At 37.6% G+C, this 18352-nt stretch overlaps 1 protein-coding gene across 1 annotated transcript in view; it reads right to left on the bottom strand.

Moving 5' to 3' along the window:
- Positions 1-309: 309 nt before the first annotated feature.
- The window catches only part of btbd7 (BTB (POZ) domain containing 7), a 45819-nt gene continuing 27776 nt past the window's right edge, over positions 310-18352 (bottom strand). The window contains exons 4-11 of the mRNA XM_052027093.1: positions 12727-12935; positions 11459-11534; positions 10217-10377; positions 9200-9343; positions 7056-7242; positions 5936-6114; positions 5158-5541; positions 310-3763 (exon numbers count right to left, since the gene is read on the bottom strand). Coding sequence (XP_051883053.1) covers positions 2945-3763; positions 5158-5541; positions 5936-6114; positions 7056-7242; positions 9200-9343; positions 10217-10377; positions 11459-11534; positions 12727-12935 — 2159 coding nt within the window. The 3' untranslated portion in view covers positions 310-2944. The remainder of the gene's footprint in view (positions 3764-5157; positions 5542-5935; positions 6115-7055; positions 7243-9199; positions 9344-10216; positions 10378-11458; positions 11535-12726; positions 12936-18352) is intronic.

Genomic DNA, 18352 nt, shown 5'->3' on the forward strand with positions numbered 1-18352 from the left:
GACATTCCCACCTACCCAACTCAGAACTAAGGCTGTGATGCTACAGTTGCATGCCAGAGTTTATAGACTGTACTCAAGGTAAATGTGCAAGAGGCTAAAAAGTTGTCACTGGGGAAAAACAACAAAAATTAGAGACTGAGGGCTAAACTGGGTATGATAGATAAAATTTAGTTGTACACAACTTCATTAAACTACAACAATGACTACCAATAGGCAAAATGGTCACCAACCATTGACACGTACAATTCCAGTCAATCACATTTCCTTATACCCAAAGAATGAAAGGATAGTCATTTGAAATGCGCTGTTTCCATTTTAATAAAAATATGGATTAATTTCACAATCAAAATGAAACATTCCATAGGCCATTTAATTAGAACACCAACTATATGCCAGTTTAGAATTTGTTACATGCTTTCCCCCCAGAAACAGTAGAAAAATAGATCAGAGATTCTGTACAACTGCTATAGTACTCAATAGGGAAATGCATTTCACTAAGCAATAATTTCATTAAGATGCTAAAATAAAAATAGTCATCTCTTTAAAAAACATTATATACATTGAAGCATTATAGAATCAACAAAGATGGTTATGCTGTTTGTAGAAAACACTTGCATAGGACATTTGATCTAAATTACTGATACTTGAGCCTTTAGTATGGAAGGCACTTTACTGTATCCCAGTAACAGTTTAGATCAGAAGCATCCAAAACAAAATCATTAAAGAATTAAACACTAGCAATGCAAGTTTTTAAAAAAGCTTTTGCTACCAAGCACAAAACTCATCTTTAAATGATTTCCAATATTCTAATTTAACCAAAATCAAATTGGTAAACAGCATGCAATGGAGAGGGAAAGAGGGTATGTGGGTGAGGGAGAAAGATACAAACACAAATGCAGTTTGGAACAATATACAAAAATAGCATTAGATCAGGCAGCTTTAGGATGCTGTGCATGTACCGGGACATGACGAGTTTCAATAGTTGTTTATCCTATACTTATACTTGGAAAAGGCTGGACAGTTATCTGTGGCAATGCAGACAGATTTGCAGGCAGTTTTTATTATTTTAACCCAGTTGTTTGTTGCAGAAAACAAGCACTGTTACATATTGATTAAAAACTAATAGGAAAAAAGTTAGCTTTGCTGATTTCCAATCATGTGCTTGAAACTTCCAAGATAATCTGTTAAAGTAAACATTGAAACAGTGCAGCTATCCCCAGTATACAACCATGAAAATGCAAACAAAACATTTTAATCTCATCCAGGTGGTGGTACCTCCTGATAGTGCAGCACTCCCACGGCAAAACACTGGTACATTAGGCTAGATTATCATCTTTTGATTGGAACCAGAACCTGACTCTGTACAGCCGAATGAACCACAGATAACACATTGAAATAACTAACTCTCAAGTTTGTGGCAGCCATTGAACTAAAGTTTGTGTGTAATTTTAGAATCTTCATTTCAGGATTCAGATTTTCAATCTAACACCAGTTCACCAACTCTAGTACCCTGAAATGATAAACAAGGTTGTATTGTAACACTGAATAATTAAAGGCTTCGTGCCACCAGTACTTTGCATTGGAAATCAGCACACAAAGCTTTGAATTCTCCTAATTCTAATCCTGCTGCTGCACACAGACAGGAAGTTGAACAGGAAGGATCTGATAAAGAAAATCTGCACAAATACATCAAATTAGTTTACACTGTAGATCAGAAATAATAAAATTTAAAACACCACGATCAAATTTATAACTTATACAACTCACAAATGCAAGTTCAAGAGAATAGAAGTTTCTGAAAACTATTGTAGAACCTGGATACTTGGCAAAATAGAGCTAAAGCAACTACAATCAATGATCCAAGTCCCCTAGATGTCCTACCCTGCCTCCAGGATTAGATTTACAGTTTTAATCCCTTCTGACTGTACAAATCTGCCTGTAAAGTTAGGCCTGGATTTTACTGTCACCAGGGAAGTGAACATGAAACTTGCAGCATGTGTTGGACATCAAGAAAGTCCCACAGAAAGGAAGCTGTAACATCTTAAATATGTGCAATATGCAAAACCTACTTGGATGCAGCAAGGGAAAAACAGAGAATTTAAAATCATACACAATTTGCATTCTAGTTTTTCCCTCACAGGAGCTAATACTATATTTTAAGTGTTGGAAACTTATTTTAGAGACCAACATTAATCTACCCATGCAGAAATTTGAAAAGCAGCTAACAAACCAAATAATGAGGAAAAAGGCCAAGAAGTTTCACGTGTCCAACCATAGATCAATGATTAAGCAAATGATATCACAGCAGCTTCATTGGGAACTTTAGCTGCTTTATCCATGTTGCTAGTATTTCTGCCTTTGGGATTCAGCTTCTCATATTAAAACATTAATCCTATAAACCGATTGTCACAGCAATCTGATTGTCCCAAGATTAAGACTACAGCTTTAGACTGACAAGGATCTGTGCTCTGAATACAGGCAGTTGGCCAGTAGAATAAAAGACATTCTTCCCTTGCACATGTATTCCAATGCTGAGTATACTTAAAAAGAATACTGCCCAGTCTTTAAAGACTAAAAACTTTCTCGAAAATGAGAAAATATGTCAATGCGTATCACCAGAGTACTTTTCACCATTAAATATTACACAATTGTAATTCAATACACAAAGACACTGAAGTGTTTTTTTTTCTAAAACAGACCTGTAAAAAGGAGGTAAAAGATCAAGCATTTTTTTTAAATGGTAAACTCGATTAGTAGACTATTTGAACATTAGAAAGGATGGCAATACTGGTGCATGACTTGGTCTCCCAAGATATCACAAAAGTCATAGAAAACCACCTAGAAATTATTCAGTTCAAGGTAGAAACATTATGTACAAAACATATGAAAGTAAAGTTAACAATGGAGTCATCTGTTGAAAAAGCACGTTGGATTACTACCATCATTAAAGAGCTGATTTTTTGTACGGGAGATCAGGTCTGTTTGGTGACCTCCTTTCTCGGCTTAGCGTATCTTCCCTATTGTTCCGAATGTTTCTGTGATGCTGAGCACTAGGCCCAGGCTCCAGCATGTCACCATCTGATGACCTTCTACTGCAGCTAGCCTCACGATTCTCAGAGCTGCAGGGCACACTCAGAGTATGACTGGCTGAGAGGCCATAAGTCAGATCTGTTTCCATTAACCCCCTGCTTCTGGTATGCAAAGAGCCCCCACTAGACTCCTGCTTCAGTGCCAAGTCCAGCCTGTGTGGAGGCTGCTCCAGGAAATCAAAATATGGTGGGTCACTGGGTCTTGGCTGTTGGGCTTCAGGAGGAAGTAAATATTCTCTCCTTGATTCTACTGGTTTACCAGAAGTATCACTACAAAGAGAAGTCATCTTGAAGCTTCCTGCTGCTGGTCTACTGTGACAGTATAAATCTGGGCCAAAATACTTTCGTTGTGAAGGAGCCAACGTGTGCCTGCTTGTTCCTGGAGTGTATGGCCTGCAAGCTGCAATGGAGAAGTCATACAGATCAGGATACTCCTGAAAGCCTTCCCGAGATTCTGCCTTCAGCTCACTAGGTTTTCTCCTCACACCATGTGCATATTTACTGTGTAAATACGGTGCAGGGCGTGGAAAGGAAGCAGAATCTGAAGCCATTTGGTTTACTTCAGTACTTAAAGCAGGTTCTGGAAACCTTCTATCCTTAAGTGACAAGTTACTCAAGGATGTCACACCAACTGCAATGTCTGGCATCAGTTCATTCAAGGCACCTTCAGCATTCTAGAAGAAAACAAAATGGAACACATCAAATTCAGATTTTCAACTCCATGGCTTTTGAAACCAAGCTAATACAAACTGCTGTCAAGTGAACACAATATTTACAGTTCCATGGTGACCATGATAACTTTTCCAGTATAGCTGGTGAGGACTGAACAACATAAAAAGTATTTCAGTGATAATAATGGAGTTTTGACTCAATTCCCATGAGGGAAAAGTATCGATTTCCAGTTCAATCCTGTTTGGTTACTTTTGGAAAATAAAAAAGACCATGCACAGAATCTTAAAATGCAAAGCTTATGGCTTCTTGGTAAAAATAACTCAAAACACTAGCCAGTATCCTTTTTTTTAAACCACATGTTAGTGGTGTTCTAGACAAAAGGCATAAGAACTGATGTATGTAGTTTTAATTGTTGAATTAATATTTCTCAAAGCACCCTTTCATTTATACAAAAAAAAACTTTATTAATCATCAGTTAATGGAACACAGGCTGAATAATGCAGGTGGGATCCCAGTTGGTCCAATTTTGGTTGCACGTTTTACAGGAATCCAAATTGCTCATTTCCACACCAGATGGTCTGATGTGTTTCCTTAAAAGGCTCCATGCCCCGAACAAAGCCTTAAAATTAACACACAAAGTATTTTAATATTTTAAATATTAATACTTAAGACTTTTAGATAAGATCTTTATTAGTCACATGTACATCAAAACACACAGTGAAATACATCTTTTGTGTTGTGATTTTGGGGGGCAACCTGCAAGTGTCGCCACGCTTCTGGCGCCAACATAGCATGCCCACAACTTCCCAACCTGTACGTCTTTGGAATGTGGGAGGAAACCCACACAGACACGGGGAGAACGTACAAACTCCTTACAGACAGTGGCCGGATTTGAACCCGGGTCGCTGGCGCTGTAAAGCATTGTGCTAACCACTATGCTACCGTGCCGTCCCTTAATGAACAAATTAGAAAATGTTAATATTGAATCTGGGAGGAATAGACTTTCAATGACCAAATCTGTTGAGACACATTGGCCATAGATGGATATACAGAGGTAGGTCATGGATCAACCCTGTTATCACTGAATAAACGAATAAGCTTAGGGGCCAAATAGCTTCCTTCCATTCTTAAGATCGAAAGAGAGCCCAGGGAAAGCCCATGCAGAAGTCAGTAAAGCAGATATACAGTACTACAGAATTTAGAAAAATAATTAAAGTTAGTACAAGACTGCAATACATACTCCTATAGAGATGGGACTTGACATTTAGAAATAATAGTTAATATAGTCTTTAAGTCCCACCAATCACCATTGAGGCCAAATGATTAAGAAAGGCACATGGATTTTCTGTTTCCAAATTCATTACTACTGATCTAATATTTAGAAGTCAAAACTTACCCCTATATCTGTTTGTATCTGGGCCAATCTGGCAGAATTGGTGCAATCAGGAGGCATTAGTTTACCACCAGATGTATAAATGGGTCTGGAGTTTAGCCCAAAATAATGCAAAGAACGATTACATGGGTACGATAAGGAGCGGGATGAAAGTTGACCAGGCAGCCTCTGCTTCAAATCTATCTTGTGCTTTTCATGTGTTGATGCAGCAGGTGGGTGGTATGGTGGTGGTGGTGGTGGTAAAGGTGGATGGAATGCTGCATAGGGCTCAATATCACCATGTTCTCCAGCCGGTGAACTGTTCATCCTGCAGTGACCATGCTGACGAATAGCCAGCACTGGACTTTCATCACCAAATCGTTCATGAGGAAAGAACTTATGAGGGTTCTGTGGAAGGCAATAGATAATCATTAGATTATCAGAGCTACCTTGCTGTGAACTTATCTACATTTATATAGCCTCAAGTCAATTGCCATTAAGTTTCTAAATTATCTTAATAATTAAAATATTTTAAGATGAGTGGCTTGTGCAGAATTAACAAGAAGATTTTTAAAATGCAGGTCACTCATGTCCATTACAGCTCCATCAACTCCGAAGTAGTTTAAGAAATCTTGATTAACAAGGCAAATTGTAACAAACTACTTTGCCTAATACTGCATCTACACAAGATATTAATATTTATGAAAACTCATTTGTAATTTTACAGAATATGGATTTCTATTACTTCAAATTGTTTAGATTGATCAATGCCACATAGTTACAGAGTCACATTTCCCCATACCTGAAGCAGTTCGACAGCAGCATCTGGGAGGTTAAATTCCCTCAATACTCGTATCTGAATTTCGTAGCTTACGGTTGCTCCTTCCCCACAGTTCAATGCGTACGCTCGCTGTACCTGATCTGTATGTCTAAGTTCTTGAAGGCGCCTGATCATATCCTTTACCATTTTCAAGGGGGGTACTGAAAAGTAATTTTTATTTAGTAAGGTCTTTGCACAAGCACCTGCATTTTAATTGTTATATTAGGAAGAAAACATGGATGAGATTGTAACTAAAGGGAATTAAGAGCCTGGAGAGACAAAAGACTGCAGATCCGTAATATGGAGCAAACAACAAACTGCTGGAGGAACTCAGGCAGCATCTGTAGAGGCAAAAAGCAGGTCAACATTTCTGGCCAAGATCCTGTATCAGTACTAATACAGGATCTCAACCTGAAATATCAACGGTTTCAAAGTGGAGTGTCACTTCAGTGGTCACTTTTAATGTATTAGCCTGTCCAGTGGAGTGGTAAACAAGTTTAAATACTGTTTAAGTAATCAGATTTGTAGTAGTTACCTCCTTTGGTTCTAGGGGGTCAGTTGTTCCCTCACTTTGAGGAGAATTAACTCCCATTGTCCCCTGTCCACTTACTTAATAGCAGGAATTGGACCTAATCATACTGCCTTGTAATTCAAATCAACGTTGTCTTTGCAATCCCTCCAACTCAAAGTTCCAACAATTCAAAAATACAGGGAACTATAAGCAAAACACAGCTGTGGCTAGAGTCATTTCTCGGTCAAGTTGAAACAATGTTATTTAAGAGAAATGTTACCATTTGAGAAAGGCAATGAATTAGTCCTCCAGGGCTAATGTTATATGCAGAATGGTTATCATGGTTCAACATCCGGGCAAGATTTTTATGTACTAACTGGAAGGCAGTGAGTAATCCCTCTATTGTAGAAGCCAGATGATTGTTAATTTTCCAACATTCCTCAACTGAAATGCAATCACTTAGATGATTTGAGGGAGTTTTGGAAGCAGGGAGAAACGAGTGGAAGGTGGGGCAAATACAGAAATGAGAATGAATAGCTAATTTCAGTCCTGGAACACCAAAACTAAACCACTATTGAAACATAGGCTTACCAGGAATTTCATTGGCAATGATTGAAGGAGGGTTGGATGGTACACCTATTGGCTGGTGACTCATTAAGTGACAGCACTGTGGCACAGCACTGTTCACCATGTATAGCGTGTCTGGTACATTGGACATGCGAACCATTCGCAGCCGGACAAGATCGGTCTGTTCCACCATCATCTCGTCCAAAACAGTCTGTGAACAGAAATCAACATATACAGGGGCAGTGATTACATAATGGCTTGATAAAAGAAAAATTCCATCTTACAACTAGTGTAAAATTGTCAAACTTGCTACAAAAGGTGAATTATAATTAAACCACTTTAGTGGAAAGATTTTAGTTCTATTCACTCTTCATGGTATCAAGAAATGGCTGAGAGCATAGAATACAGAAAAGGCTACGAAACATCCCAAGAGTGTTATTGAAGACCTGCCCTCCAGAAGGAGCTGGATCTCTAAGCCAAGCTGTTCCCATACAATTACAAATACATAACAATGTTGAAAATTGCCCAGGTATGTCCCGTTCATAAAAAGGACAAACCCAGTCTGATTATTTACCCCCCAGTCCACTCTCAAAAATGATAAAAAGGCATCATTGACAGTGGTATCATATAACACTTACTAACCTATTCACCAATGTCCAGTTTGGGTTTTTGGCAGAATTATTAAGTTCCAACCTCATCACATTCAAATATAGATCAATGAGCTGAACTTCAGCAAGTGAAACGAGTGACTGCCTTTGTCCTGAGGGCAGCATTTGATAGGATGACATAAGAAACGATGGTAAAACTGAAGTCAGAGTTTATACAATCTCATTGTGACTGCATGGGATCCAGTTTCCTCCCTCATCCCCAAGATGTGCTGATGGGTTAATTGGCCAATTGTCCTTAGTGTTGGTGTACGAAAAGAGAATTGGGTGATTAATGGGAGGGAGAACTGGTTGCAGGAAAATAAGATGAGGGAATGGGACAGATGGGAATTAAGAGCTGGCATAAATTTGATGGGATGAATGGAATTGTTCAATGTCATAACAAAATACAAGAAAATAATGTGAAAAATAAAAATATATATGAAAATATGAGAAGCATGCGAGACCACCATATCATCCCAGCTCACTGTTCCCTGATTGTTACCAGACTGAAATGTTGGAATTACCTAATCAACAAAATGTGGAAAGACCTTCACTAGAAGGACTGCTGTAGGTTCAAAAGGTGGCTCACCACCACCTTCAAGAGAAATTAAGAATGAGCAATATGTGCCTTGCCAATAATGCCCAGATCCAGAAATAGAAAAAAATACCAAGAAATTCTAAAGTAATGCAAATGGGACAATAAGATAAAACTGTGACTGTATTGGAGACAAAGATTTAACTTCTTATTGACATTAAATTGAAAACAATTAATGCAGAATGACGATAGAAACTAAATGAACTTTATAACTGCAGATGTAGAAAAGACTGCATGTACCTGGATGCAAGGTGTCAATTCTAATATAAGCAGGACTTTAATTTGTACCAAAATAAAAAAGGTTACTATTTTAAACAGTGACCATTATTTTAAATACACACCCAGCTCTTAATTCAGGTGCACATTTGTTTCATTTACTTAACTCAGCCTTTCCCTTTTTAGCATTATAAATATTTACTATGAAAATTGATGCATCAAAACTGTTATTCTAAAAATTACATTCAAACATCACTTTTATGGATTTCAGCTGTTATTTTTTTTGTTTAATCCTTTTGAGACATTTCTTATTCCACTTTGCCTTTATCAGGATCCCTCAATGCCAGAACTCTCAGTGAACCTTGTCAGCTTTCTTGCGCATGAAACTCTTTGCCAGCAGGACTCACCATAACATGCCCGGTTATAATTAGAAATATCATTCAAATCCGAGCCTTGCATATCATTATAACATCATCAGCAAAATAAGGTTAAGCAAACTGAAGCTTTTCAATTTGGCATGCATTCCAAATCTGCTCTTACACTTGGATACACAAGAAAAGCATCTTATTCAAACTGACAAAAATAAGGTACAAAATAGAATAAAATGGCTAATATCAGTTGATAATGCAGATATTAAATTGTGAAGCACATTGTATTTAATCCATACGTTCATCCAAGTTTAGAACACGATCTACTTTGTACAAAAGTACCTTTGCCTCCTCCACATATGGTGCAAATAAGCGAGGTTTCACGTATATCCCAGAATTCTTTTGACGTAGCCAGGCATGAGACTTTCCACCTTCAGCTGTTGGTAGCATATCTGATGGTGGTGTGCTAATCAGTCCCCTCTTTATCTAAATAAATAGAGTATTGAATGGTGTCAATTTTTACCATCAGTTTACAATTCATGGTTTCTCATATCTTCTTACAAAATAGTAGGATGTTACTGGCCCATCGGGTCTGAGTCAACTCTTGAAGCATTCCCATCAGCCCTATTACCCCATTTATTTCCCTGTAATTCACTCCATCTCACATGCCCCTGATAGTAATTTACATTAGCCAATTAACCAACCATCTCTTTGATATCTGGGAGGAAACCAGAGGACCCAGGGAAAACCCACATGGGAGAATGTGCAAACTCCAAACTTAAACCTCCCCAAGTTAAACCAAATGAAACTTTTAAACATACAATTATATTGTACTCTTGGGTTTATACTACTGCTATAGTTGATGAACAAATATTGTTTTAGAGCATTTGGTGGTGGAAGAATAGTTCTGGCAGATGAGCTCAGTCAGTTCTGTCTTTACTCAAATCATATTTCACATGACTGTTATTTGTCAACCACTCAAGTTTTAAATAAAGGGCACATGCCGTGCACTTATTGGATTGGTTATCCCCGTTAAGAGACCAGCTGCCAAGGTCTAGATTTGTTAATAGGTTGCTAGATGTCAGTATTATTAAACAAAGCATGGAAAGGCAAAAACAAACAAATCAGGAAGAACCATATGACAAAGGCATAAGTGTGTTTGGATGTGGCCACTAGTTTTACTTGCACATTTAACAGCAGCCAGTTACAGCAACCTTCACTGAAATCAATGGGCCAGAGATCACCTAGCTTTCTCACCCAAGGAATCTGGGCAACAATTGGACCTTAAAGCATGAGCAAAATTAAGAGAAAAGAAATTGGCACAATTCAGATACTTATATAAAAAAAAAATCAACCTACAGCATCATTAAGAATCTCACTGTTTGTGGGAAGGATATGATCTATGCGAATATGAGGCAGCACTGGAGACAAAATCTCTTTTAGTTCCTCTATGTCAAGATCACGTCGCTTTACACCTCGCTTGTTTACACTGTGTGCAGTTCCACTCAGCAGGTTTGGCTCTATAACAAAAGATACAGACAAATAGAAAACCTTGCAATATTATGTCCTTAGAGGAAGAGAATGAAAAAATCTTACATTTACGCAAGCTTCTTTATAAGAGTAGAAATGTCCCAAGAAACATCCCAGCAGCATTATCAGATATCACACCACTGGAGTTTTAGGACAAGTGGCCAAAAGCTCTTTCAAAGAGATTGGTTTGGAGCATTCAATGGTGGAGTGATTTAACAGAAGAACAAGGCCATAGTTATGGTGATGAGCCAAGGTACAGAAGAATTTGAACACTAAAATGTATATTTTAAAACAGAGATCTTGTCTACATGAAAGTGACAGACCAACCAGCACATGGCTTGATACAAGTGAGGATACAAATAGAAGGTTTTTGTCAGTTTGTGTTTGAAATTTTTTTCCGTGTTCACAGGACATGCTAGTAGTTTTACCAGAAGGGCTGCAACAGTTCAGGAAGGTGGCTCACAGACATGACTGGGCCATCTGGCCCTGCATGTCTACTTTGCCATTCAATAAGATTATGGCTGACCTTGTACCACACTGCCACCTTTTTGCACCAACACCATAACCTTCCTACAAGTAAAATAGCCTGTTCCCTCACCGATTCCTCGGCATACTGATTTGGAAAACTCTCTTGTATACTGCACAAATTCATCCTCTGCACTACTGCTACTCATATGTTCAATACATTCAATTTGGTAGTTTCAATCCAAATCACACAAATGACAACCATGTTTATTAAAAACAAACTCTACAAAAAAAACAAGTTACCTTGCCCAAGATTCGCAAGAATTCTGCCTGGGATTTGTCAGGTCTGTATAATGATGAGTATGCATCAAGGTTGCGAGATTCATGAGTAAAATCCTTTTATAAATACCATCTCAAAACAAACTTTGCAAGTTGGTAGAGATTAAAGATTTTTTTTTAACTTGCATCAAAAGACATGAAATAAAATAGCAATGCTCATTTTTAATTCTTTCATTTTATGCATTGACTTTTGGAGTCTTATCACCAATTATAGTTAACTAGAGACCAGAATCTAAAAAAGTGATTTAAAATTTAAGAGTTCCTCACCTCTCTCTGCCATCTGTTTGATGAGCTGATGCTCTCCCCATTTGTTCATGTATTTCAAGATATCTTGCTCACTAGCCTTAAACAAAATGTATTGTTAATTTCTTTAGCAAAGAGTCAAAAATCAAGATAAACAAGTAAAATTATTTTGAACGTTTAAAATCTCAACTATTGTCTAAAGTTACTTATCCCCTTTATTTCCCACCTAAAGCACACATCAACAAAAAAAAAATCAATCAATATTGGCATTTGTCCTTTATACTAATTATCTTGTATAGAATCTTGAAGTCCCAGATTTCTGTTTGCTTGTGCTAAAACTAGATGTATAATCAGACAATGAGCTTATTTTGGATAATTACTTAAATAATGGTCTGTTTTTTAAAATTTTATTTCTATAGATTATGCACAAAGATAACCTATCTGTATAAATACAAAATAAAAAGAATGGTATTTACATTGACCATACATAATTAATGTGCTGAAATTTAGAGGAGGAAACAGGATAATAAATAAGATAGCAATATGTTATACTTCAACTCTAAACCAGAATTGTTCATGCATTTGTCAAAGGATGGAATGACAAACTATCAGATTTAATTCTTTCACTGTCAGTGGTGTGTTCCCATTCTGGAATTTCTTCCCTTGCACAGTAAAGCATTTGCTTATAGGTTTTGCAGTTCAGATGAATATATTTCTACAATGGGCCATTCCAAATAAGCTTATGTTAATCTCATGAAATTGCACATATGCAAAAAGAAACATAAGATACCTCTAAACCTAGATTTTGAAACTTACGAGCATATTCAAATTTCATATTGAAACATGCCTCCAAAATCATTAAAGTATTTTGCCATTTAAGCTACTTAAGCAATTTTGCAGTTAAAATGTTACAACTGGATTAAACATCACCTGCACTTGAAGACACCTTCCATCTGTTAAGTAAGGGGAATGCTGACAAGCAAACGTATTCCTGAAAATATCTTTAACGATTCTGTTAATATGCTTACATTGTGCTCAAGATGAGGCACATCAATTCCAGCAGGCAAAACCCAGTTCCATATTTGACACAGAGACCAAGCACCAAGTTTTCCATTTTCTATACCACCATTTTTATGACTAAAGTGAAGTTGTGAATTCATTTTCAAAATTTGGGCATTTGTTGCCTTTTTCCTACTCCAATGGTTCTATACAACCAACTTTGCTTAATTATAAATCCATTGAAAAATTTGATTTTCTCAATGTGTCAAAATGAAGATAATAAAAACCAATACCTGCAAATAGTCTGACTGAAGCACAACAGGCAAGTAATCCATGCTGAGCTCAAAGAATACATCAGAGGTCATGACTGAAGTGAACTCCTCACACAAGAAATTAATTGCCTGTCGGTAAACCCATTTAGAGCCATAAGGTTGCGAACTCCACTTCAGAATGGAAATCAGTGTGTCGAGGGAGATGCTCTCCATCACAATATCTTCACATCCTGCGAAAATTTAAACATTACTTTCATATTAGGCAGAGCTGCATGACAACTTTATGATAAAACCCATGGATATTTAAGAACATCAGTAAAAAAAAACAACTCAAAAACACTATTCACAACCAATGCACAAGGGACCATTTGGGCTTTGGAAGAATTACTTAATTAGTCTGACTCTTTGGTTCTTCCCCATAGCCATGTCTGTGCATTTCCATCAAATGTTTGTTCAAATCTCTTGAAAATTACTGCTGAATCTCCTTCCACCACCCATTCAGGCTGTGCATTCCTGATTGTTAGAGATATTACGTCTCCATCCTTTGACTACCAACCCCTCTGCTACTAAACCACAATGATAAGATCTCCCCTCATCTTTGTTCTGACTAGAACAACCACACGTACATCAGTTTTCTTCATCAATCATACCATTCCAATTTCTTCTGCACCCTTAATCGTAGGCCAAAATCTTAACATATTTTAAATGTGTTGCTCAGTGGAACGCAGCACTCCAAAAGGCCGACACAGCACTTACTCTTCACAGATCTTAAACATTGATCCAAAGGCATATGGGTTAGGAAGTTGTGGGCATGCCATGTTGGTGCCAGAAGCATGGCAACACTTGCGGGCTGCCCCCAGAACACTCTACACAAAAAGGTGCATTTTACTGTGTGTCTCAATGTACATGTGACTAATAAAGATATCTTATCTCATCTTAAATAGCTCTACATTCAAGATGTACAAGACATTCAAGATTGTTTTACCTTGTACTACCTCAATGCACTGCTGTAATGAATTGACCTGTACGAACGGTATGCAAGACAAGTTTTTCACTGTACCTCAGTACGTGAAAATAATAAACCCATTTACCCTACATGTGATATGCTCAGAGTGGATTAAAATGGGCAAATCAAATGTTGTTTGTAACTAACTACAAAAGTATTGACAAATCCACCTAAATAGTTCAAGTAATAGCAACAGCTTGTCCACCCTCTACCATAGTGAAATTTCGCGAGATTTAATAATTGGATACTTCACACTTCAAATGTCATCCTCAGGTTGGCAAATGAAATAAGAGAGGCATTCAGAGAAAGACATGGCGACAAGTAGTAAAACAACTTTACTAAATGAAGGTTATTCAAAATTACAACAAGATCTAGATTAACAGGGGAAGTGGGCAAAGGAATGGCAGATGGAATTTAACTTGGAAAATTCTGACGTATTGCCTTTTGCAAGTTAAACTAGGGCAGGACTTGCACGGTAAATGGCAGGGCCCTGGAGAGAGATGTAGATTAGACAGGTACATGGATAGAAAAGATTTAGAGGGATATGGGCCAAATAGGTAGACAACTTGGTCAGCATAGATGAGTTAGGCTGAAGGACCTGTTTCGGTGCTGTATAACTATGACTCTAAGCAAGGATACAGTCAACCTTGTGATGTGGACAGATGAAAGAATTTAGACAAAGCACTGTACATCAATCTGGAAAAACACTGCAGAGAAACAAATAATATGGTGCAGCAGTTGGCCATGAGTAGCATGGAGGAGAAACAAATGCTGGCTTTATGTTACTGTACTACAGTGTCCAAAGTCAACAATCGTTACTAAAATAGATTTCAACTTCCAACTTTTCATTGAAATAAAATCCTACTCTATTCACCTAAATTGAACTCATTATGATAATTGCAAAAAAGATCTCCAGAATATTTTGTAGGGAAAATGTGATGACAAAACTAAGGAAAGAAACACTTCAAAGCTCATTTGTGCCTCTGGTTCCAGTTTCTTCCAATATGGGAAGCATTGACTGTGTTGAGCACCTTTAGAATCTGTGTTTCAATAAGATCTTCTCATTATTCTAAACTCCACAGAGCATAGATCAAATCTACTCACTTTCCTTTGAAGAAGACACCTTTATCTTAGATAGTAACCTTTTATGAAGGACATTATTGAATGCCTTTTGGAAATCCAAATACACTATATACACTGAATCTTTATTACCCTGCTTGTAAACTACATTCTCAATAAATTCTAACAAATTTTTCAAACACATTTTTTCCTTTCATAAAGCCAAGCTGACTCTGCCTCATTGCATAATCATCTCCAAGAGTCTTGATACTAACTCCTTATTAATGGACTCCCAGAAGTGCCTAATGTTAGAAGCAAGGCTAATTGGTCTGTATGTCTGCTACCTCACCCCACCTCTAATTATTATTTTTATTCCACTTCCCTTACTTCCTTCTGTTTTTTGGTATACTTTGAAAAAAATGAAGAAAATTACAAAGTGCATTTAACATCACTGCCATTTTTTCCCCACATTAGTATCTATGATGAGAGGATGTGCAATGAACCTACATTTACTTTTGCTGCTCTTTACAAACTTTTAGAAGCTCCAATAGTCTTTTAAATTCCTTGCCTGTTTAATCTGTTTTTGGTTAGTCATTTTTGTTGATTTCTTAAATGCAACAATGGCTAACACAAGGGAACATAATTCTTAAGGTGATTGGAGGAAGGTATAAGGGGGATGTCAGCGGTAAGTTTTGTTTTACAGAGTGGTGGGTGCGTGGAACGCACTGCCGGCAGAGGTTGTGGGGGCAAATACATTAGGGACATTTAAGAGACTCTTAGATAGACACATGAATGATAGAAAAATAGGGGGCTATGTGGGAAGGAAGGGTTAGATAGATCTTAGAGCAGGATAAAATGTCGGCACAACATCGTGGGCTGCAGGGCCTGTACTGTGCTTGTTTTCCCAATCTAAGTTCAAAGAAGGTTCCCCACTCTAAGGTCATCAACCTGGAACAAGGGTTCTATAGACCCCCAATAGCAGCAGAGACGCTGAGGAGCAGATCGGGAGCCAGATTTTGGAGGGGTGCAAAAATAACAGGGTTGTTGTTGTGGGTGATTTCAACTTCCCTAATATTGATTGACACCTCCTTAGAGTGAAGGGGATAGATGGGGCAGAGTTTGTTACGTGTGTCCAGGAAGGATTCCTGATACAGTTTGTGGACACATCCATCGATCCCTCAAGGTTGCCGTGCAGGTCCACAGGATTGTTAAGGCAGTGTATGGTGTGTTGGCCTTCATTAGTCGGGGTATTGAGTTCAAGAGCCGTGAGATAATGTTGCAGCTCTATAGAACTCTGGTTAGACCACACTTGGAATATTGTGTTCAGTTCTGGTTGCCTCATTATAGGAAGGATGTGGAAGCTTTAGAGAGGGTGCAGAGGAGATTTACCAGGATGCTGCCTGGATTGGAAAGCATGACTTATGAGGATAGGTTGAGTGAGCTAGGGCTTTTCTCTTTGGAGAGGAGGAGGATGAGAGTCTACTTGATAGAGGTGTACAAGATGATACATGAGGCATAGATCAAGTGGACAGTCAGAGACTTTTTCCCAGGGCAACAATGGTTAATACGAGGGGGCATAATTTTAAGGTGATTGGAGGAAGATAAGGGGCATGTCAGGGGTACTTTTTTTTTAAAAAAGTGTGGTGGGTGTGTGGAACACACTGCCTGCAGAGGTTGTGGGGGCAGATACATTAAGGACATTTAAGAGACTCTTAGATAGACACGTAAATGATAGAAAAATAGGGGGCTATGTGAGAGGGAAGGATTAGATAGATCTTAGAGCAGGATAAAATGTCGGCACAACATTGTGGGCCAAAGGGCCTGTACTGTGCTGTTCTAAGTTCTATGTTCAATCCCCAAGCCTACCACTATTCTTCGTAACACAGACTTCATGAAGTCCAATACCATTCTTAAATAATTTAGTTATTCACAAATTGATCCTGGAATTTGCAAACATGTTCATTTTAACTTAAAGCAGTAAAAATAAAGAAATAATGAATGACAAAGGAAATCCTGTTATAATTCTGTACCAGGAATTATTTTTCAAATCCTATATTATTTAATAAACTTTAATGCAATCTGATGCTACAAAATGCTGGCTACATAAATCAAGTCTCATCCTCCAAACTTTTACAATGGCCTTTCATCCCACTGTTGATTATTACTTCAAGAATTTATGAAATAGTGCTACAACATGCAAATTGAAACTATTCCACGACAGTGAGAAAGACAAATGTATCGCATGGATCTCATTCTTCAGTTTTCTTTACCTAGGACTAAATATTATTTTTCAACTTCGTCAAGAAGTGTATCTCATCTACACAACAGCACACATCTCAAAATCTGTGGAACTTATCAGTTATGAGTTTTAGTTTTTGTTTTAAAAACAGGGATATTCTCAAATTTAATTGAAGATATTTCCATTTCTAAACTTTGCTATCAGTTTAGAAGGACGTTCATCAGATTTAATGTAATGGACCAAAAACAATTATGTTTGTGATACCAACTGTCAGACAATGGCTATAAACTCCTTCATGCATGCAGAGTTATAGCATCAGGTATATTCAAAGCTCAAGACATTTCATGCAAACATTGACAAAGAAATTACCCCTCGTGTGTTGTGTTCAAGTGTCTTGGAGGAGCTACTCAATATATTCAGCTGGATGCAAGTGTTTTTTTCCTACTAGTGTTAATCCAGCATATTGTTTAGGTTCAACCCATTAATGTCACACACCCCTCAATTTTAATATTCCTATCAAAAGTTATATGTTACACTTTCAGACAGTATATTGAGGCATTTGCTTCAATAGAAGTGGAATGCAATGCTCAGAGTGAATGGCATCACAAATGATCTGTTATTAGTGGTAAACTCTTTAATGGAACAACTTTCAAATCATGAGGCCTAGTGAAATCAGTTTTGTTTTATTCAGTAGGATTTTCCTTTGCCTAATATTATTGCAAATATAACATGCCCAATGATGTAGCCTTTGCAGAGAGAGAGACAAGGTACAGCATACATCATTGCAGAGATGAAGCTACAGTATTAATGAAGGAAAGGATCCATCTAACATACCCATAAGATATAACTAAACCATTTGCCTGGTCTTCTCCCTCAATCCCCGTAATAAAAAGCTCCTAACATAAAAGTTCAAAGTGAAAGCTTATAAACAGCAAATATAGGACAGTGCCTGATAATTACGAGAGATGCAATGAACAAGGTAGTAAAACAAATACTAGGAGCTACAAATAGGATCTATTGATCAGCTCAAATTTTATGCACGTTTATTTTGAAAGAGAATGGTTAGGAGCAACATGGATATCTCAAAAATAAGCAACCTTGCAAATGAATACAAGAAAAAAATCACAGACGTGTTAAATAATTGCTGTGCGAGAGAGTATTTACCTGGACTTGGCCCACTGACCAGATTTACCACCTACAATCCTGCCTGCTCACACTTGCTTCTGTCAGGAGGAATGAATAAGCAGAAGATCCTCACCCAGTAGACATCCAATGAGACAGAGAGGGCTTCAAGTACCAAGTAGGCCTCAGACAGCACATCCTAGGACCCATCCCCAGAACCT

This window comes from Pristis pectinata, chromosome 1, assembly GCF_009764475.1.
Source record: "Pristis pectinata isolate sPriPec2 chromosome 1, sPriPec2.1.pri, whole genome shotgun sequence".
In the NCBI taxonomy this organism is placed as follows: Eukaryota; Metazoa; Chordata; class Chondrichthyes; order Rhinopristiformes; family Pristidae; genus Pristis; species Pristis pectinata.